This window comes from Takifugu rubripes, chromosome 22 (genome assembly GCF_901000725.2).
Source record: "Takifugu rubripes chromosome 22, fTakRub1.2, whole genome shotgun sequence".
Classification (NCBI taxonomy): Eukaryota; Metazoa; Chordata; class Actinopteri; order Tetraodontiformes; family Tetraodontidae; genus Takifugu; species Takifugu rubripes.
This window is the reverse complement of record NC_042306.1, coordinates 15,249,063-15,270,703: the sequence shown is the minus strand read 5'-3', so window position 1 is coordinate 15,270,703 and position 21,641 is coordinate 15,249,063. Positions and strand designations below refer to the sequence as shown.

Sequence of the window (21,641 nt, the reverse complement as noted above, 5' to 3'; positions counted from 1 at the left end):
CACAGAAGCACACGTGTGGAGAAGGTTCCACCTCTCCGTTACCTGACTGAACGTGTCAGGACCTGCTGCTGCTCTGGACCCTCACCTCACCTGGTTCTGTGTTGCTCTGACCACAGAGCTGTAGAAGAACATGGTTACGGCTGCTCACCTTCTCAGGTGACCTCCTCAGATCAATAACTGCTGCTGCAGCACACCTGGGGGCTCAAAGGCCACCACGGCTGCTGCGTCCTGGATCTTCAGGACGTAAATGGTGACCTCTGACCTTTGGGCTCACCACCCTGGGGGAGGTGAAACCTCCTGAGTGGAGCTCCAGCCAGGAACGTTTCCTCCACCAGCCAGTATGAGCAGTAACAGCAGGTCTCAGGACCTCCACGCTGAGGCTCCTGTCCTCTCCTCACAGGAGCCTCTGAGCGTCCTTCTACCTTCTGGGGAGACGTGACCCGCATGATGAATGGGCGCCAGCGTGGACGCTCATCGACCGTCCTCATCCGTCAGCGGCGGCCCGACGTCCCGTAGTGACCACAGAGCTCCATCAATCTGGTGCTGCTCTCCTCATCCTCCATCTTCATGTCCATCACTGGGCTCTCAGCTGACTGGCTGGAGGGCTGGCTCAGCCAGTCCTGTGAGGGACAGCTCACCTGTCCAGGCCACCTGCTCTGGTCACCTGTCCAGGCCACCTGTCCTGGTCACCTGTCCTGGTCACCTGTCCTGGTCACCTGTCCAGGCCACCTGTCCAGCTCACCTGTCCAGGTCACCTGTCCTGGTCACCTGCTCTGGTCACCTGCCCAGCTCACCTGTCCTGGTCACCTGTCCTGGTGACCACCTGTCCAGGTCACCTGTCCAGCTCACCTGTCCAGGCCACCTGTCCAGGCCACCTGTCCTGGTCACCTGTCCAGCTCACCTGTCCAGGTGACCACCTGCCCTGGTCACCTGTCCAGCTCACCTGCTCTGGTCACCTGTCCAGCTCACCTGTCCAGCTCACCTGTCCAGGCCACCTGCCCTGGTCACCTGTCCTGGTCACCTGTCCAGCTCACCTGTCCAGGTGACCACCTGCCCTGGTCACCTGTCCAGCTCACCTGTCCAGGTGACCACCTGTCCAGCTCACCTGTCCTGGTGACCACCTGTCCAGCTCACCTGTCCAGGTGACCACCTGAGGTTCTGACCCACTCCCTCCTGCCTGGAGTCGCCTCTTTCCTACTTTTACTCAGATTAACCATTAGAGGTGAGTCCGATCCAAACCCCTAAAGGGAACGCCGAGGTTCTCGTGCATGTGTGTGCGTGTGCGTGAGCCGGTTCCGGTTGTGTGTTTGTCCTCTCAGGAGGACGGTGGAGGGACCAATGTGTGACAGAGCAGAACTTCGGAACCACTGAATGTTGAACATCCGGGCCCGACTTCTGCTCTGTAGGAAGCGACTCGTACGGACGTGCAGGTGTGCGCGATGTGGCACGTGTGCGCGCACGTTGTAACCGCGCCGACTCGGTGCTCCGGCTCGTGTCCGTCTCTGCTGCCGCTCCTCCAACACTCATCTTCCGCATCTTCATCCTCCTCCTCATCCTCGGAGCAGCCTCTGCAGGTGGATCGAGGCTGGAAGCCCCGCAACGCGACCATGCGCGTGTCCGTGGCGGTAGGTGGTCGGCGGGGGAGGTTTGTGTCTGCAGTGTGCGAGGAGGCTCTTTGTCTGTGGCGTGCGTGTGCGTGCGCGTGTGCCCCCGCTCTGGTGGATTGATTGACAGGTAATGGCGTGAGCAGAGCCCCATTTCCCGGTTCTCCGGGTCCTGGACCGAGTTCCCCCACTTTGCGTTGAGCGCCGCCAAACACGCTGCGTGATCGTGCGTGATTGTGCGGGCGCGGGGATGTTTGTGCGTTCCGTGCGCATGCTTTGTGTCTCCGTGCGCTCCCTCCTCCCTCCTCCCTCCTCATCCCTCCTTCCTGCTCTTCTCTTCCCGTCAGATTCCTCAGCAGCTCCGCGCGCCGCATCCTTAGGTGACCCGCGGCTGAAGGAGGCTTTTTTGGGCGGGGGGTGTTTTCGGAACCAGCGCCCGGATCATGGCATGCTGCCCACGCCGGGCATCCAGCGCTGACCATGGGGCTCCGGTCCAGAACCGCTGCTAGCGGCTCGGAGGAGCAGAAGAAGAGCTCGGGAGCTCCCCCCGCGGACCTGCTGGACCAAAGTGCCGGAGGGGTGGACAAGGATGGCGCCCTGCTGCTCGTGCACGGCCGGGACGGCTACAAGCGCGGCTCCCAGGGCATCGGCATCGGGCTGCTGGCCAAGACCCCCCGGAGCTGCAGCCGGCCGGCCAAGCGGAACCACGTCCTGCAGAGGAGGGTCCAGAACCTGATCTACGACGCGCTGGAGAGGCCGCGGGGCTGGGCTCTGCTCTACCACGCGTTCGTGTGAGTACCTGATGTTCCGGTCCGGGTGTCTCTGCGCTGGAGCCGCGAGGTTCTGAACGCTTCCGACCGGGTTTGTTCTAGAATGACGCACCGATTAAAACAGCGGAGTCACGCAGGTGAACCCCACCTGCGTCGGGACGGACGCGGCCGGTCCAACTTCAGCAGAGTTAAACTTTAGTGTCGGTGACGTCATCGGGCTGATCCGTGGTCCGTGCCGAAGCGTGTCGGTGTGCAGGTGCATTATGGGCTGGATCCAGCTGAGCCGAACCTCTGGACCCTCCCGACGGTGCTGCTGACTGACGCTCAAACATAAAGGTTCCTGCTGGGCCACGTCAGTAGGACCAGCGGGTCAGATGGGTTCTGCTGAGCCACGTCAGTCTTTTAGGACCAGCAGGTCAGATGGGTTCTGCTGGGCCACGTCAGTAGGACCAGCGGGTCAGATGGGTTCTGCTGGGCCACGTCAGTCTTTTAGGACCAGCGGGTCAGATGGGTTCTGCTGGGCCACGTCAGTCTTTTAGGACCAGCAGGTCAGATGGGTTCTGCTGGGCCACGTCAGTAGGACCAGCGGGTCAGATGGGTTCTGCTGGGCCACGTCAGTCTTTTAGGACCAGCGGGTCAGATGGGTTCTGCTGGGCCACGTCAGTCTTTTAGGACCAGCAGGTCAGATGGGTTCTGCTGGGCCACGTCAGTCTTTTAGGACCAGCGGGTCAGATGGGTTCTGCTGGGCCACGTCAGCGGGTCAGATGGGTTCTGCTGGGCCACGTCAGTAGGACCAGCGGGTCAGATGGGTTCTGCTGGGCCACGTCAGTCTTTTAGGACCAGCGGGTCAGATGGGTTCTGCTGGGCCACGTCAGCGGGTCAGATGGGTTCTGCTGGGCAGTGGATCAGGAAGCTTCAGTTCAGATCCGATTAACGGCCGAAGACATTTTTCATTTTATGGCTGAAACACGTCGAGATCGATGTTTCCTGACAGATTTGTTGTGTTCCAGCCTCGTGCGCGTGCACGTGCGCGTGCACGCGCACGTGCGCTGCTCCGAGTTCTGAAACACGCTGGCAGATCTGTGGCAGCACGAAACCAGCCGGAACCACCCAGAACCCATCATGCACTGGGCTCCGGCAGCGCTCCAGAACTGAAGCGGTACCAAAATGCTGGTTGCCATGACAACAGGAGTGAAACCAGATCTGCAGCCGAGCCGTGAGTCAGGTAGAGCGAGCATGTGTGACAGAGAGAGAGAGAGAAACCTGAGCGGGTGCACGTCAGCAGTTTGGACCGCTCACGTCCGTGGTGAACTTTGACCCTGTCCCGGGGGCCGGACCGGTCCGGCAGCAGGCCCCTCCCACAACGCCACCTGGTCTGACGCCGTGCTGTTCGCCTTACACCCCCCATCCTGGGATTCTGAGCTCCAGAGCCCGGTCCAGGGGCCGCTAACGTGTGCTCCAGAACCGCTGTCCTACAGGAGGTGGTTCTGGGACACGTTCTGGGTTTATCTGCGTCTGTGTGGTTCCGGAGCTCAGCTCTGTCTCTAATTAAAACGCCCAGATTCTTGTCAAACGCTAATTAAAAGCTTTCGTTTGTCTGATTCTGCCGACTGCTGGAACCGGGCTCGGGTTGATAATCTGGTCTGATGAGGAGCTGCTGCTGCTCAGGACCCAGGACCCAGGAGCTGAGGTTCTGGACCAGGGTTCTGGACCGGAGCTCCATGTTTCTGGAGCCTCCTGATCTTCACGTTCACGTCTGCGACGCCGACGTGGTGGCAGGAGACGGCCATGTGATCCAGCCGTGGTTCTGGCTCTGGTAGAACCAGGTCCAGGTTCTCCAGCTGCTGAATGAAACAGCAGAACTGGGTCTGTGGTTGTTGTGGTTCTCCCGTCTTTATTAGTCGGCCCGGTTTACGATGTGTTTACGTTAAACCGCGGCGGCGTTCCTAATGGGCGGTTGTGGTCGTTAGGAAAATGACATTTATGCTGTAAGCACACGGGACAGCAGAACTGTTCCAGAACCAGAATCAGACTGAGACCGGACTGAGACCGGGCCGAGCCAGTGAGAGAGGAGGTGGTGGAGGTGGTGGAGATGGTGGAGGTGGTGGAGGTGATGGAGATGATGGAGGTGGTGGAGGTGGTGGAGATGGTGGAGGTGGTGGAGGTGATGGAGGTGGTGGAGGTGATGGAGGTGGTGGAGGTGGTGGAGATGGTGGAGGTGGTGGAGGTGGTGGAGGTGGTGGAGGTGATGGAGGTGGTGGAGGTGGTGGAGGTGATGGAGGTGGTGGAGGTGGTGGAGATGGTGGAGGTGGTGGAGGTGGTGGAGGTGGTGGAGGTGGTGGAGGTGATGGAGGTGGTGGAGGTGGTGGAGATGGTGGAGGTGGTGGAGGTGGTGGAGGTGGTGGAGGTGATGGAGGTGGTGGAGGTGGTGGAGGTGGTGGAGGTGATGGAGATGGTGGAGGTGATGGAGGTGGTGGAGGTGGTGGAGGTGGTGGAGGTGGTGGAGGTGATGGAGGTGGTGGAGGTGGTGGAGGTGATGGAGGTGATGGAGGTGGTGGAGGTGATGGAGGTGGTGGAGGTGATGGAGGTGATGGAGGTGATGGAGATGGTGGAGGTGGTGGAGGTGGTGGAGGTGATGGAGGTGGTGGAGATGGTGGAGGTGATGGAGGTGATGGAGATGGTGGAGGTGATGGAGGTGGTGGAGGGTGGTGGAGGTGATGGAGGTGGTGGAGGTGATGGAGGTGGTGGAGGTGGTGGAGGTGATGGAGGTGGTGGAGGTGGTGGAGGTGGTGGAGGTGGTGGAGGTGATGGAGGTGGTGGAGGTGATGGAGGTGATGGAGATGATGGAGGTGGTGGAGGTGGTGGAGGTGGTGGAGGTGATGGAGGTGATGGAGGTGATGGAGGTGATTATCCTCCACCCAGCTGGGACTCATCCATTTCTGACAGGTTGTGTCCAGCTGTCCAAAACCACTTATCTCAGCAGGAAATATGTCCTAGTGATGCGTGGGCGGGCCTGTGGGCGGGGTCGTGGGGTGGTCCGTGGGCGGGTCTGTGGTCGTGGGCGGGGGCCGTGGGTTGGGCCGTGGGCGGGGCCGTGGGTTGGTCCGTGGGCGGGGCCGTGGGCGGCTGGCAGGAAGAGCCTCGGCGGGATCAGCGAACTCCTCCAGCACCTCCCAGCTCCTCTTTCTAAACTTTAGATTTATTTATCTTAGAGGACCATATGGTCATGTGACCATGTGGTCACGTGACCATGGGAACATTGCGTGTTTATATCTGTCTAATGACGTCTGACATGATGTCTGTCGCCATGGTTACCCTGAGCAGTGACAGCGGTCGATGGGTGTGGGTGGAGCCGTCGGACCCTCAGGAGGATGATCTTACTGGGGGGAACCCGACCCGTCTGTGTAAAGGGAACCCCCCCCTCTGATCCCACAATTCCTTTCTTCTATCAAACAGAGGAGCTGAGGGTGTGTGTGTGAGTGTGTGAGTGTGTGAGTGTGTGTGTGTGTGTCTGTGTGTGTGTGTGTGAGAGTGTGTGTGTGTGTGTGTCTGTGTGAGTGTGTGTGTGTGTGTGTGTCTGTGTGAGTGTGTGTGTGTGTGAGTGTGTGTGTGTGTGAGTGTGCGTGTGTCTGTGTGAGTGTGTGTGTGAGTGTGTGTCTGTGTGAGTGTGTGTGTGAGTGTGTGTGTGTGTGTGTGTGTGTGTGTCTGTGTGAGTGTGTGTGTGTGTGTGTGTGTGTGTGTCTGTGTGAGTGTGTGTGTGTGTGTGTGTGTCTGTGTGAGTGTGTGTGTGTGTGTGAGTGTGTGTGTGTCTGTGTGTGTGCCATTACTGTCTGTAATTTCAGCCTGTCCACATCCACCCTGTCAGTGGTTTTTTACTTCCTGTAACAGTAAAAATAAGTCCCTCTCTGCAGGAGGAACCTGGATTGTTGAATCGGGTGAAATTGTCTGAAATCAAACACAAAACCTGAGAAAGAAGCGGAGGAAGTTTTAGTTTGTCCTTGAACATGGAGATAGTCAGATGTTCCAACGGTCCTTCTGACCTCCTCAACAGCAAAATGGAATATTAGCTGCTGGACACTGAGGAGGAACCTGAGGCGAATCTCCTGAGTGAGGAGCAGATAAATAAATCAAGTCCATAATTAATAGATGAGTTGTTTCTCCGTGATGGAACATTCATGAAGAAACTGGGTCAGGACGGCTCCAGGATCCCCAGAGCTCCCACCCTGTCCCTCACCTGATCATCCAGGAGAGAAGGTTGACTCAGCGTTCTGATCCCCAGCTAGTTTAGCTAGTTAATCTCTGAGCTCCTAATTAGCCGTTAATTAATACTCACTGGTTTCTCAGCAACCGCTTCCTCGTTGACAGTGACAGACATCTGCCTCCACCAATCACAAAGCCGGTAGCAGTTAAGGGCGCGGCCAGGGCTGTTTAGCTTAATTAGCAGGCTGATTAACAGGGCTAACTACATTAGCATCCTCCTTCTCAACAAGATTGAATGCAGAGACACAGAGGCTGTGAGAGAGTGTGTGTCTGTGTGTGTGTGTGTCTGTGTGTGTGTGTGTGTGTGTCTGTGTGTGTGTGTGTAGCGGGGGGGGGTGAGACTGTCTGACATGTATCATGTGTCTGACACACTTTGTGCTAACAATGAATTAGCTGTTTATTAGCAGTGCAGCAGTTTTCTGTAATCTGAGCACACTGTGTGTGTGTGTGTGTGTGTGTGTGTGTGTGTGTGTGTGTGTGTGTAGCAGGACAGCTTGGACACCACAAAGTCAAATGTCTTCAGATTTATTGCATTAGCACCTGCTGGTATGCTAACAGACTAAGCTACATAATGAATGGTTGCACCGCTGCCTGTGTGCTCGGAGCGTGTTGCTATGCTAATGTTAGCATGTAGCTGGCTGGTGTCCGGTTGCAGCAGGTCTTTGTGCAGGAGGGTCGGGGGGTTGAGACAGACCCCCCCAGAAGCTGACTCAGCATCCTCCAGCATGGATGGAACCGTCTGTTCCACCTGGTCTGTCCCTCAGGTCGGAGCGGAACGCGCTCTTCCCGTTCTTCCCGTCTCCCGACTGTCTGAACTCTGATTGGCTGTTGCGTTTCCGCGGCGAGGAGACAGACGCGTCCACGGAGAGGGAAATACGAGCTGCGTGTTACACCTGTAGGACGCTGAGAGCGCCTGCAGCCCTCACAGTGGAGGGCGAATCTAACCTGACCCAGCGGGTGTCCACATCGCCATGGAAACAGGGATTACTGGTGTTTGAAGGGTGTTGGAGGACACGGCGGGGGGGCGCTCAGACTGCTGACTGCGCAGGTGTGAAACAGTTTTCCGGTTTGCTCTGCGTCTGTGGCTGGTCCGTCCATAAAGGTCATAAAGGTCAGCGCAGCGGCGGTCGGCCGCCATCGTCCCGTCGAAGCGAGGCCACGCCCCCTCGCCCCTGTCACCTGCTCCTCCCTCTGGTTTCTTTAGTTACACACAGAAACTGAGCAGGATTCAGGTGAGAGGGGTCAAAGGTCAGAGCGTCCGGGGGTTGGTGCTGCCTCGTCTGGCGCCTTGCTGACTCTCGCCCCCCCGCTCCCTCGGTATCCGGGCTGGTTGCACTGGTTGCCAGGGAAACCCGGTGACTTGTTGCCACGGTAACCCCTCTGGACGGAGGGGTGGGGGTGTTCTCGGCGTGGTTGCTGGTCGCGCTGGTTGGTTGTTGGAACAGCTTAAGTACTTAAAAGCGCCACAGAACTTTTGGCTCCGCCTCCTCGCGGGTGCTGACAGGCGGATATATTTGGCATCATCGTGGGTCGCTCAGATTAGCAAGAGTGTGGATGACACCAGAAAGTGTCTGTTGCCAGGCAACCCCATCCAAAAGTGCTCAACTAAGGCAGGTGACTGAGGTTGCTGGTTCGATTCCCGGTGTGATTTGTTGACCACATTCAACATGAGACAGGAAACATAACGCGTCATGTGATCCATGCAGCAGCACAGCTAAGCTAATGCTAAAGCTACGCCTCAGCGTCAGCTATGCTAGCATCAGGACTGACCAGAACGCAGCAACTCTCCATCTGAAAGTTTCCTCTCAACTTTCCGTGTGTGTCCCGACCTCCGTCTCTCGTTAGGAAAACTTTCAGCTGCTAATGAAGCTCGGCAGGGCGACCTCTGGAGGCCGGAGGCAGAAGTTCCAGCTTCACTAATTAACTGGCAGAAAGTGACCTTGGTTAATTACATCGGTGGCAGCGAGGCCGGCGGGCGGCGTCCGTCCTGCTCTGGACTCTGCTCCAAACATCTGCCAGCTTCCATGTGACCATGTGACCACAGCAGGAGACTCAGCTTCTGTTTGAAGCTCTTCAGAGACCGGCAGAGCTCATTAATGCACGCAGGCCTTTTCCACCTCATTAAATTAGTGTTTAACGACAGTTGGAGAGCCACAGCGAAGCCTGGCAGACAGAGTCCAGGGACAGAATCCTGCTGCTGACACATGCTGACATAAGCTAACAATGCTAACGAGAGGTTTCCTGTTTTCATTCTGGAGAAGATTTAACGGGCGTTCGACCATCGGAGCCATCGGAGCTGATCTGGGATCCGTGTAGGCTCCTGTGGAGCTGACAGGAGCTCTGGTTCTGCTCTGTGCACCATCAGGAGCAGCAGAACCGTCGGAGGAACCGAGCTGCAGATGAGTCAGAGTCTGCTGTCACGACAATTCCCACAATCCCCCATCGATGATCCTGCAGCCCGTCTGACGTCAGCAGAGCCGGTCTGACCCAACAGAACAGCTCCGACTAAACCTGTGAGCCTGAGTGGTGTCGGGGGCCCGGTGGGCCCGTGTGCTGCTGCTGGTGGTCCTCCCGGGGGTGATGCAGGAGGACGATGGAGGTCAGAGTGAAGACCATGATGAAGGAGGCTGTGAGGCGTTCACAGACCCCGGAGAGGGTGGGAAAATCCACTCAGGCTGTTTTACATCATTCCTGATGTGGATTTAGATGGTTCTGTGGTTCCCCTCCGCCACGCCAGCAGGTCCTGTTTACTTCCTGTCAGCTGGTCCCTAATAACTTCCTGCTTCTAGCGATCGATGGGCTTCAGGAACCTCTTACGTTGACGGGTCGGACACGGCGCCTAATGGCCCCACTCAATGAGGCGTGAGGCCCGTGTGGACCCTGACAGCAGCCGTTCAGAACAACCAGGCGGGTCTGCTTCCTGCTGTTTCAGCGGGACCAGTCAGCTTTGTTACCTGGAGTGCAGCAGAAGCTGGTCTCCATGGAAACGCAGCAGCGCTGTTGGGACGATGTTGATGATTTCATCCTGCTGGGGTTTCCCAGGCAGACACACAGGGGCTTCCTGGAGCCTCACATGTGTGCTCTTGTGTTGGGGGCGGAGCCTCGGGGATCGGGGCGATCCAGTCTGCTGATCCACCAGAACCCTCCGACCAGAACACAACCGCTGAACATGTGATGGATCCTGACGTGAACACTTAAAGATCAATCAGCTCAGGCTCGACCAATCACGTCACACCTTCAACCCCGCTGTCCTGTGGCGTGTTGCCATGGAAACACGCATAGACAAGGTACCCGTGCGTTATCGCTGACATGTCTGACGGGCAGTTATTCCATTGTGCACCTGTTTCCATGGTAACAAACAATGCATGTCACTGCAGCTTAGCGCTGAAGCAGCACGCGTCACGTGACCACACACAAATCACAACGCTCCTTAAGCCCCGCCCCCCACGACGCTCTGAGCTTTTCTGATGGTCTGATACTGGTGGCCACACCCCCTCCCATAAACAAACATCGGTTGTTGATGATAAAGCTAAAAACAAATCCGTCCAATCACGTGTCAGGATGAAACCGCTTCACAGTTCACAGACGGCGTCGCTGACACGCTCGCACTTCAGCAGGAAACGGCGCCGGCGTTTCACAGCTTCAGAGACGAGTGAAGCAAACACACACGGATGCTCACTACAGCCCCCTCTGCCCCAGTAGACCAGCTATCTGCCCCCTCTGCCCCAGTAGACCAGTTATCTGCCCCCTCTGCCCCAGTAGACCAGTTATCTGCCCCCTCTGCCCCAGTAGACCAGCTATCTGCCCCCTCTGCCCCAGTAGACCAGCTATCTGCCCCCTCTGCCCCAGTAGACCAGTTATCTGCCCTCTCTGCCCCAGTAGAACCAGTTAGCTACCCTCTCTGCCCCAGTAGAACCAGTTAGCTACCCTCTCTGCCCCAGTAGACCAGCTATCTGCCCCCTCTGTCCCAGTAGAACCAGTTATCTGCCCTCTGTGCCCCAGTAGAACCAGTTAGCTACCCTCTCTGCCCCAGTAGAACCAGTTAGCTACCCTCTCTGTCCCAGTAGAACCAGTTAGCTACCCTCTCTGCCCCAGTAGTACCAGTTAGCTACCCTCTCTGCCCCAGTAGAACCAGTTAGCTGCCCCCTCTGCCCCAGTAGAACCAGTTAGCTACCCTCTCTGCCCCAGTAGAACCAGTTAGCTACCCTCTCTGCCCCAGTAGTACCAGTTAGCTACCCTCTCTGCCCCAGTCTGAACTCCCATGAGTCTTTGCTGTGGTGATTAAAAGACCCTTATTGATCTGTGAAGTCAGCTGATCACTTTGATCATTTTGATTGGCTGTTTCATGTGTGAGTTTATTCCATGATTGGCTCTAATCAATCTCATCAGTTCCTTTAATTACATGTCAGTCTCACACACACACACACACACACACACACACACACACACACACACACACTGTGTAGCGCTGTTAGCTTACAGCTGAAGGGTTCTGGTTGTCACGGGAACATTTGTAGGAGATGAAGCGTGTTAGCAGCACAGCTAACTGCTAAAGCTACATTAGCCTTCAGCTCTGAGCCTCAATAGTCTCAGGTGGTTCTGACGGGGGTGGAGAACACGTTCCTCTGTTCTGGAGGACAGAACATCCTGCAGCATCATCCAGGTTTGGCTAATCCTTCACAGGAAGTGAGCGATGAACCAGTGAAGCTGTCAGCTGTCGCGCTGGGAACAGTGGGAGGAGGTAAATCTGTCAAACACTGCACACTCAGCAGATCCCAGATCACCTCTGGATCCTCTGTCCTCTCCCACAAGAGGGGGGGGGCAGGAGGAGGAATCCATCATCCCAGCACAGCTTCCTGTGGGGATCCGCTAACGCTAGCAAATCTGACCTCCTGTCAGCCTGAGAGGCCACACCCAGGGGAGGAGCCTGATGTAGCCTGACAGACTGTGTTGAGGGAAAATTACACCTCAACCTGACAGGCTGCCACCAGTAAATAATCCCAGTTTATGTACGTGTGTGTGTGTGTGTGTGTGTGTGTGTGTGAGTGTGTGTGTGTGAGTGTGGTGTGTGTGAGTGTGTGTGTGAGTGTGTGAGTGTGTGTGTGTGTGAGTGTGTGAGTGTGTGTGTGTGTGTGTGAGTGTGTGTGTAGGGGGGTTACAGAGGGAGAGAGAGTTTGTCAGGGATTGTCTGTGTTCAAAAAAGGTTCTCATTAAATTGTATGATTAAAATAACCCCCAGTAGAACCAGTTAGCTACCCTCTCTGCTCCAGTAGAACCAGTTAGCTACCCTCTCTGCCCCAGTAGAACCAGTTAGCTACCCTCTCTGCTCCAGTAGAACCAGTTAGCTACCCTCTCTGTCCCAGTAGAACCAGTTAGCTACCCTCTCTGTCCCAGTAGAACCAGTTAGCTACCCTCTCTGTCCCAGTAGAACCAGTTAGCTACCCTCTCTGCCCCAGTAGAACCAGTCATTTCAGCTCTGACTGTGTCAGAGTTGCATCATTGTCTCTTTCTTTCATTGGTTGTTGGGGAATTACAGGTGGTCACATGACCTTTACCTGCGCTGGAGTCCTAAAGGTCGGTGACCCCTGAGGTGGGAGGAGTCTCCTGCTGCTAATGTGATGTGGCCGCTCCGTCCGGTTGGACAGGAAGCAGCGCCGCATGGTTTCCTCCTGGTGAATTATGGATCGTCCTCTGTAAAATATTCATGTTGTTTAGGTTGTTGCAGCACTTCTGGACTCTGCTCCAAACATCTGCCGGGAAAACGTCGATCGTCCCGTCAATCAACCAATCGATCAATCAGCCAATGAGGGGGGAGATTCTGTACCATGTGACTGACTCTGGGTCAGTGCTGCTCATGTCCACCAGAGGGCGACCTGTAACGTAGCTGAAGCTACTTCCTGTGTCCAGGGGGCAGCGCAGGCACAGACGAGGACGCCTGCTTCTTATTGGCTGAGCTGAAATGCATTGTGGGATACAGAGTTCCTGTGGTGCATACTTGACAAAATGGGCGGAGCTAGAACAGGTACGAGAGCAGCGCTCGTGTGAGGACAGGAGTGCTTTGGTCTGTGGGAGCCGGCCCAGGTGCATGCTGGGAAACGAGGCGTCTGTTGACGTCCCGGAAAATTCAGGAAAATTCTCCCTGAACCGGATCTTCATGGTCACAGAGAGAAAACAAAACACCGATTCTCATATTAATGTTGTGGTAACATCAAAGTGTTCGTGTTCATGAATGTGTCTCAGTATTAAGATTGTAATAATAATAATAACAACAATAATAATAATAACAATAATAATATAGTGTTACGACAGTAAAGGGACGTTTCGAGGATCAAAGGGAGTCAAAATCCCGCCGCTGTGTTATAGCGCCACCTGCTGGCCGGGTGTCACGTGGTCCGGTTTTACTCACCTTTTATTGATCCAATGTTGGATTTTAATTCATAAATTAAAACGGATCACTTTGAATTCCTATTTAAATAAATAGATATAAATGATGAACAGGTCTGATTATCTTCTGTTTCATATCCTGTGTGTGTGTGTGTGTGTGTGTGTGTGTGTGTGTGTGTGTGTGTGTGTGTGTGTGTGCGCGCGTGTGTGTGTGAGTGTGTGTTTAACAGGTTTTTGATCGTCCTCGGGTGTTTGATTCTGGCCATTCTGACCACGTTCAAGGAACACGAGAAGGTGTCGGCTCACTGGCTGGTCATACTGGTAGGACTGGGAATTCTCTGGGGGGAACTGGGAGGAACTGGGGGGAATTGGGAGGAATTGGGGGGAACTGGGAGGAACTGGGGGGAATTGGGAGGAACTGGGGGGAACTGGGAGGAACTGGGAGGAATTGGGGGGAACTGGGAGCTGCTGAACAGGAAGTGTGATGTTCCTGTGTGGCTCAGGAAACCTTCGCCATCTTCATCTTTGGGGCGGAGTTTGCTCTGAGGATCTGGGCCGCCGGCTGCCGCTGCCGCTACAAAGGCTGGAGGGGGAGGCTGCAGTTCGCCCGCAAGCCGCTCTGCGTCCTAGGTGAGAGCAGCAGCAGGACGCGGGCCCGCAGGGCCGGCTCGGTAAGACTCCTGATCTGGGTTCTGGTTCTGTCAGACATCTTCGTGCTCATCGCCTCCGTGCCCGTGGTCGCCGTGCGGAACCAAGGGAATGTGTTGGCCACGTCGCTGCGCAGCCTCCGCTTCCTGCAGATCCTGCGGATGCTCCGGATGGACCGCCGGGGGGGCACCTGGAAGCTGCTGGGCTCGGCCATCTACGCCCACAGCAAGGTAGGAGCTCACACGGGCAACACCAGAACCGGCTCCGGGCTGCCCCCCCCCCGGGTCTGACCTCCTGCTGTGACCTCCCGCAGGAGCTGATCACAGCCTGGTACATCGGCTTCCTGTCGCTGATCCTGGCCTCCTTCCTGGTCTACCTGGTGGAGAAGGACGACGTCTCCATGGACGTGTCCGACCCGGAGAACCCGACGGCTCAGCCCAAAACACAGGACTTCGACACCTACGCCGATGCTCTGTGGTGGGGGCTGGTACGTACCCGGGGAATCTGCTGAAGAAGCAGAGGTCAGAGGTCACGTCCTGGCCGGGAGGACGTGACCTCTGACCCGGGCGCTCCTGTCTGCAGATCACGCTGACCACCATCGGCTACGGGGACAAAACCCCCAAGACCTGGGCGGGGCGCCTGCTGGCCGGCATGTTCGCCCTCATCGGCGTGTCCTTCTTCGCCCTGCCAGCAGTGGGTGCTCCCGCCGACACGTGCACGTTCGGGCCGTCGCCCTGCTGCTGACCCTGACCCTGACCCTGACCCTGACCCTGACCCTGACCCTGTTGTGTCTGCAGGGGATCCTGGGCTCTGGTCTGGCCCTGAAGGTCCAGGAGCAGCACCGACAGAAGCACTTTGAGAAGCGCAGACACCCGGCAGCCGGCCTGATCCAGGTGAGCAGCAGCAGCTTCAGCTGACCTCTGACCTCTGACCTCTGACCCCTGCTGCTCTCCTCCAGTCTGCCTGGAGATATTACTCCACCAACCCCGTCAGGGACGACCTGATCGCCACATGGAGGTTTTATGAAACCGTCATTTCACTTCCCTGTTTCAGGTAAAACACACACACAGAAATACACACACACGTGCGCAGGACCACGTGCACGTGCACGTTTCTGGAGATGAATTGTGTTTGTCGTGGTTTGCTGCAGCGCTCCTACCTTCTACCAGTCATGACGTCTGTCCAAACCTTCAGTTCCTTCAGCCTTGCATGCGCGTCTTTAACCTGTGGTTTCCATGGAAACCTGGATGCTGAACAGGTAGAACAGGTGTGCACGTGTGCACGAATCTCCCAGGAGCAGATCTGGGCTGTGAACGGCTACAGATGATAAATATTCCTGAGAACAGAGGGAGGTTCTGATCTCCAGAAGCTGCTTCTGTCATCGGTCCTCTGAGCTAATGATGCTAAAGCTAAACGCAGGTTAGCGCCACGAGCGCCGTCTGTAGGTTGATGGGTGTTTCTCTGTCTCCACAGGAAGGAACAGTTGGAGGTCATGGCGAGGTGAGATGTTCATGACATCAGCAGCAAGCACGCCATGGTGGCGCCATGGTGGCGCCATGGTGGCGTCAGGTGGCGTCAGGTGGCAGCAGGTGGCGTCAGGTGGCGTCAGGTGGCGTCAGGTGGCGTCAGGGTAGCGTCAGGGTGGCGTCAGGTGGCGTCAGGTGGCGTCAGGGTGGCGTCAGGTAGCGTCAGGTGGCGTCAGGTGGCGTCAGGTAGCGTCAGGGTGGCGTCAGGTGGCGTCAGGGTAGCGTCAGGTGGCAGCAGGTGGCGTCAGGTGGCAGCAGGTGGCGTCAGGTGGCGTCAGGGTGCCGTCAGGTGGCGTCAGGGTAGCGTCAGGTGGCGTCAGGGTGGCGTCAGGGTAGCGTCAGGTGGCGTCAGGTGGCGTCAGGTGGCGTCAGGTGGCGTCAGGGTAGCGTCAGGTGGCAGCAGGTGGCGTCAGGTGGCAGCAGGTGGCGTCAGGGTGGCGTCAGGTGGCGTCAGGTGGCGTCAGGGTAGCGTCAGGTGGCAGCAGGTGGCGTCAGGTGGCAGCAGGTGGCGTCAGGTGGCAGCAGGGTGGCGTCAGGTGGCGTCAGGGTAGCGTCAGGTGGCGTCAGGGTGGCGTCAGGTGGCGTCAGGTGGCGTCAGGTGGCGTCAGGTGGCGTCAGGTGGCGTCAGGTGGCGTCAGGGTGCCGTCAGGCGCCGTCAGGTGGCGTCAGGTGGCGTCAGGTGGCGTCAGGGTGGCGTCAGGTGGCAGCAGGTGGCAGCAGGTGGCAGCAGGTGGCGTCAGGTGGCGTCAGGTGGCAGCAGGTGGCAGCAGGTGGCGTCAGGTGGCGTCAGGTGGCGTCAGGTGGCGTCAGGTGGCGTCAGGTGGCAGCAGGTGGCAGCAGGTGGCGTCAGGTGGCGTCAGGTGGCAGCAGGTGGCAGCAGGTGGCAGCAGGTGGCAGCAGGTGCCGTCAGGTGGCGTCAGGTGGCAGCAGGTGGCAGCAGGTGGCAGCAGGTGGCAGCAGGTGGCGTCAGGTGGCGTCAGGTGGCAGCAGGTGGCAGCAGGTGGCAGCAGGTGGCGTCAGGTGGCAGCAGGTGGCGTCAGGTGGCAGCAGGTGGCAGCAGGTGGCAGCAGGTGCCGTCAGGTGGCGTCAGGTGGCGTCAGGTGGCAGCAGGTGGCAGCAGGTGGCAGCAGGTGGCAGCAGGTGGCGTCAGGTGGCAGCAGGTGGCAGCAGGTGGCAGCAGGTGGCAGCAGGTGGCAGCAGGTGGCAGCAGGTGGCAGCAGGTGGCGCCCTCACCTGACGCTAATGTAGCCACATGTTGCTTTCACACATGAACGACAGGAAGTTCTGCATCTGAGCCGCTGGTCACAGGACAGAAGATCAGAGTTCTAATCTGGGCTCATTACACGTTCTGCTCCGACGCCTGACGGCGTCACCATGGCGACGCCATCACGCCGCTGGCTTAGGTTACTCAGCTAAGAGCAGAGAGTGATGGAGCTGTGTGGAGGCTTCACCTGTGCTTCACCTGTGTGCTCACACCTTAGCTTAGCGTTAGCTTCTCATGGCTCTGCAGCCTCAGGTGAATCGGAGCGTTTGTCCTAGTTTGGCTCCATTTGGCTGGAGTCAGGTTTCTGCTCTTTACCTGCGGCGTCCCCTGTCCCCCGAGGTGGCCTCTCCCAGAGCCTGGTCCTGTTCCCCAGGGACCTGCTCTGGGCTCTGGTTCCCGCTCTGCTCGCCTCTCACAGGCGTCTCCTTTTACCCAGAGTGCTCCTGGCTGGGAGCTGCCAAAGTCTCCACAAAGGCCCGATCAGACGGTTCTGAGGTTCCTCCTGCAGAGCCGGAGGGTCCGAAGAGCTCAGATCCTGGGTCCTCCAGAAATACTTTTCATTTCCTGTCATTTCAGCCAGAAGCTGAGCATCCTGGAGCGCGTCCGCCTGCCCAGCACGCGGCCGCCGCCGGTGGGAGGCAGGAAGCTGACGGGGACCGGCGACGCCATCGAGGAGAGTCCGTCCAGAGCTGCCGGCTTCAGCAACCGCGAACGTCTCCGCACCGCCTTCCGCATGAGGGCCTACACGCTCCGGCAGAGCTCGGAAGGTCCCTCGCCTCCTCACACACCTCCTCACACACCTCCTCACACACTTCCTCACCTCCTCACCTCCTCACCTCCTCACTCTGCTCCTCCTCAGATCCTGGAGCCCCCACTGAGCCCCCCCCCGAGGAGCGAGGCTTCCCTCCAGAGCTCCTGATGGAGGACATGATCCCCACGCTGAAGCTGCTCATCAGGGCAGTGAGGTCAGCAGGCATCCCTCATCCATCCCTCATCCATCCCTCATCCATCATCCATCCCTCATCCATCCTCATCCATCCATCCCTCATCCATCCCTCATCCATCCCTCATCCATCCATCATCCATCCCTCATCCATCCCTCATCCATCCCTCATCCATCCATCCCTCATCCATCCATCCCTCATCCATCCATCATCCATCCCTCATCCATCCATCATCCATCCCTCATCCATCCCTCATCCATCCCTCATCCATCCATCCCTCATCCATCCATCCCTCATCCATCCCTCATCCATCCATCCCTCATCCATCCCTCATCCATCCCTCATCCATCCCTCATCCATCCCTCATCCATCCATCCCTCATCCATCCCTCATCCATCCCTCATCCATCCATCCCTCATCCATCCTCATCCATCCCTCATCCATCCCTCATCCATCCCTCATCCATCCCTCATCCATCCCTCATCCATCCATCCCTCATCCATCCCTCATCCATCCCTCCATCCATCCCTCATCCATCCCTCATCCATCATCCATCCCTCATCCATCATCCTCATCCCATCAATCCTCCTCATCCATCCCTCATCCATCCCTCACCCATCCTCATCCATCCCTCATCCATCCCTCATCCACCCCTCACCCATCCATCCCTCACCCATCCATCCCTCATCCATCCATCCCTCATCCACCCCTCATCCATCCGTCATCCATCCACCCCTCATCCATCCCTCATCCATCCATCCCTCATCCATCCCTCATCCATCCATCCCTCATCCATCCCTCATCCATCCCTCATCCATCCATCCTCTCCATCCACCCCTCATCCACCCTCATCCATCCATCCCTCATCCATCCCTCACCATCCATCCCTCATCCATCCTCATCCACCCCTCATCCATCCGTCATCCATCCATCCCCTCATCCATCCATCCCTCATCCATCCCTCATCCATCCATCCCTCACCCATCCCTCATCCACCCCTCATCCATCCCTCATCCATCCCTCATCCATCCATCCCTCATCCATCCATCCCTCATCCATCCCTCATCCATCCCTCATCCATCATCCATCCATCCCTCATCCATCCCTCACCCATCCCTCATCCATCCCTCATCCATCCCTCATCCATCATCCATCCATCATCCATCCCTCATCCATCCCTCATCCATCCCTCATCCATCCATCCCTCATCCATCCCTCATCCATCATCCATCCCTCATCCATCCCTCATCCATCATCCATCCATCCCTCATCCATCCCTCATCCATCCCTCATCCATCCCTCATCCATCCATCCCTCATCCATCCCTCATCCATCCCTCATCCATCCCTCATCCATCCATCCCTCATCCATCCCTCATCCATCCATCCCTCACCCATCCCTCATCCATCCCTCATCCATCCCTCATCCATCCATCCCTCACCCATCCCTCATCCATCCATCCCTCACCCATCCCTCATCCATCCCTCATCCATCCCTCAACCATCCACCCCTCATCCATCCGTCATCCATCCATCCCTCATCCATCCATCCCTCATCCATCCCTCATCCACCCCTCATCCATCCATCCCTCATCCATCCATCCCTCATCCATCCCTCATCCACCCCTCATCCATCCATCCCTCATCCATCCATCCCTCATCCATCCATCCCTCATCCATCCCTCATCCACCCCTCATCCATCCATCCCTCATCCATCCATCCCTCATCCATCCCTCATCCATCCATCCCTCACCCATCCCTCATCCATCCCTCATCCATCCCTCATCCATCCATCCCTCACCCATCCCTCATCCATCCATCCCTCACCCATCCCTCATCCATCCCTCATCCATCCCTCAACCATCCACCCCTCATCCATCCGTCATCCATCCATCCCTCATCCATCCATCCCTCATCCATCCCTCATCCACCCCTCATCCATCCATCCCTCATCCATCCATCCCTCATCCATCCCTCATCCACCCCTCATCCATCCATCCCTCATCCATCCACCCCTCATCCATCCATCCCTCACCCATCCCTCATCCATCCCTCACCCATCCCTCATCCATCCCTCATCCATCCCTCATCCATCCCTCATCCACCCCTCATCCATCCATCCCTCATCCATCCACCCCTCATCCATCCCTCATCCATCCATCCCTCATCCACCCCTCATCCATCCATCCCTCACCCATCCCTCATCCACCCCTCATCCATCCCTCATCCATCCCTCATCCATCCATCTCTGCAGACGTTCCTCCTACCTGTGTTGCAGGATCATGCAGTTCCTCCTGAACAAGAAGCGTTTCAAGGAGACGCTGAGGCCTTATGATGTGAAGGACGTGATTGAGCAGTACTCTGCTGGACACCTGGACATGCTCTGCAGGATCAAGTACCTGCAGACCAGGTGGGCTCCACACACCTGCCCACTCTGGCCACACCTCCTCCTGACTACTCACATCTTTCTCTTCCCTCAAGGATCGACATGATCCTCGCCCCCGGACCCCCCCTCACCCCCAAACAGAAGAAGAGCCAGAAGCCTCCCTTCACGTACCCGTCCAGCCAGTCCCCCAGGTAGGGACCACGCACCTGTGCCTCACCTGTGTGTCTCTGTGTGTTACACCTCTCTGCTCTGCTGTTCCAGGCACGAGCCCTTCCTTCCCAAAGCTGCTTCCATGCCGGATGCTGAGGACCAAAGCATGATGGGTAGATTTGTCAGGGTGGAGAGGCAGGTAGGTCCATCTCAACCCTGAAGGTGGAGGTTACCATGGCAACTAGGGAAACCTGCTGCGGTCTGTGTCTCAGGTGGAGGACATGGAGAAGAAGCTGGACTTCCTGGTCGACATGCACATCCAGCACACGGAGCACCTGCAGGTGGACTCGGTCGGCACCGCCCACATGACCTTGGAGGCGTGTCACCCAACAGGAAATGGCGAGATACGGCGAGTGTTCCTCAACTACGCTGAGGGGTTCCCACACCTGGCGTACCAGGTGCCCGTGGGGGAGGTGAGCCGGCCCGGCGGCGGCCCGCAGCGCCACCCTCTGGCTGCCATCCCCACCTACACGGAGCGCCCGACTGTGCTGCCCATCAGCTCGCTGCAGGACCTGTCGGAGGGTCCGGGGAGGACCACGGGGGGGCGGGGGGCTGACACGCCTCTGTCCATGCTCTCAGTCAACCACGAGGAACTGGAGCGCTCTCCCAGCGGCTTCAGCATCTCCGGGGAGCGGGACGGCGAGGAGGGCCACGAGCTGTCCGCGGGCGCCGCCGTCGCGTCCGGGGACGCCGGCTGGACGAGACCGAAAGCGAGCCACCTTGCTGAGGGCGAGACGGACACGGACACGGACCCGTTCACGCCCAGTGGCGGGCCCCTCCCACTGTCCTCTACAGGGGAGGGTTTTGGTGAAAGTGTGTGGGCCACACCCCCCTGAGAGGCGTGGCCACAGAGAAAGGTACAGCACCTGGTAAAGAGCCAGCGTCCACCTCTGGACACGTCGGTCTGGGTGAGGTCACGGCTCCTAGCCAAAACATTTAGAGGAGGGGCGGGTCTACTGGATCTCGCCGATGACCTCATCCAGCGCTCGCCATCTGCTCGGGGCGCCACGGCAACGAGGACGCAGATCGTGTGTAAAGTTAGACTCTGTACAGTGCATCTTAGCTAACGTTAGCGCCATATACACCTGAAAGCTTTACCGCTGCAAAGCCACGCGCTGCATGGAAGCATGTGACTCTAGAGTAGAACAGCTCCAGGAAGTGGGCGGGGCCTCGCTGTGCCGCCATTTTGGAACAGGTTTTTATATCAGCCTTTCTTTTATTTGTGCATGTTGTGCATGACGATGCAGCACTGAAGGGAGGGGGGACGCCGTCCACGAGGACGAGGACAGAGGTCGGACGCACGACCTCGTCTTCTGTGTGTGTGTGTGTGTGTGTGTGTGTGTGTGTGTGTGTGTGTTCTTGTCCGTGCTACATTGATTAGCAACGCGAGGTTTTGTCCTCACAAGGTCAAAGGTGTGTTTGTGCGTTCAGACTGGCGGTCATGTCCTCACAGGGATAGAAGAACAGGGTGTGTGTGTGTTGACTGTCCTCTCACCACTGTGCTCTTCACTTCTGTCCACGTAAACACACAAATGGACAGTTTGTTCAGTCAGAAACACTAAACTTCACGGCTGCTGGCGCCTGAACTCACCTGGGCGTGAGCAGGTAAGACCGCCGTCAGGGAACCAGACAGGAACATGAAAAA

The 21,641-nt window shown here is 57.4% G+C and overlaps 1 protein-coding gene across 3 annotated transcripts in view; it reads left to right on the top strand.

Moving 5' to 3' along the window:
* The first annotated feature begins 1,452 nt into the window (after positions 1 to 1,452).
* Positions 1,453 to 21,641, top strand: part of kcnq3 (potassium voltage-gated channel, KQT-like subfamily, member 3) — a 20,984-nt gene continuing 795 nt past the window's right edge. The window contains exons 1-16 of one of the 3 annotated variants that reach the window (XM_029831624.1): positions 1,453 to 1,625; positions 1,952 to 2,395; positions 13,249 to 13,339; positions 13,522 to 13,648; positions 13,724 to 13,896; positions 13,980 to 14,153; positions 14,249 to 14,359; positions 14,464 to 14,559; positions 14,625 to 14,719; positions 15,140 to 15,166; positions 17,033 to 17,223; positions 17,316 to 17,421; positions 19,679 to 19,810; positions 19,882 to 19,977; positions 20,048 to 20,135; positions 20,209 to 21,641. The exon at positions 20,209 to 21,641 is cut by the window's right edge and continues 795 nt beyond it. In XM_029831624.1, coding sequence (XP_029687484.1) covers positions 2,085 to 2,395; positions 13,249 to 13,339; positions 13,522 to 13,648; positions 13,724 to 13,896; positions 13,980 to 14,153; positions 14,249 to 14,359; positions 14,464 to 14,559; positions 14,625 to 14,719; positions 15,140 to 15,166; positions 17,033 to 17,223; positions 17,316 to 17,421; positions 19,679 to 19,810; positions 19,882 to 19,977; positions 20,048 to 20,135; positions 20,209 to 20,832 — 2,442 coding nt within the window. In that variant the 5' untranslated portion in view covers positions 1,453 to 1,625; positions 1,952 to 2,084 and the 3' untranslated portion in view covers positions 20,833 to 21,641. Of the gene's footprint in view, positions 1,735 to 1,951; positions 2,396 to 13,248; positions 13,340 to 13,521; positions 13,649 to 13,723; positions 13,897 to 13,979; positions 14,154 to 14,248; positions 14,360 to 14,463; positions 14,560 to 14,624; positions 14,720 to 15,139; positions 15,167 to 17,032; positions 17,224 to 17,315; positions 17,422 to 19,678; positions 19,811 to 19,881; positions 19,978 to 20,047; positions 20,136 to 20,208 lie in introns of all 3 variants that reach the window. The other 2 variants (XM_029831625.1, XM_029831626.1) reach the window with 2 other exon arrangements.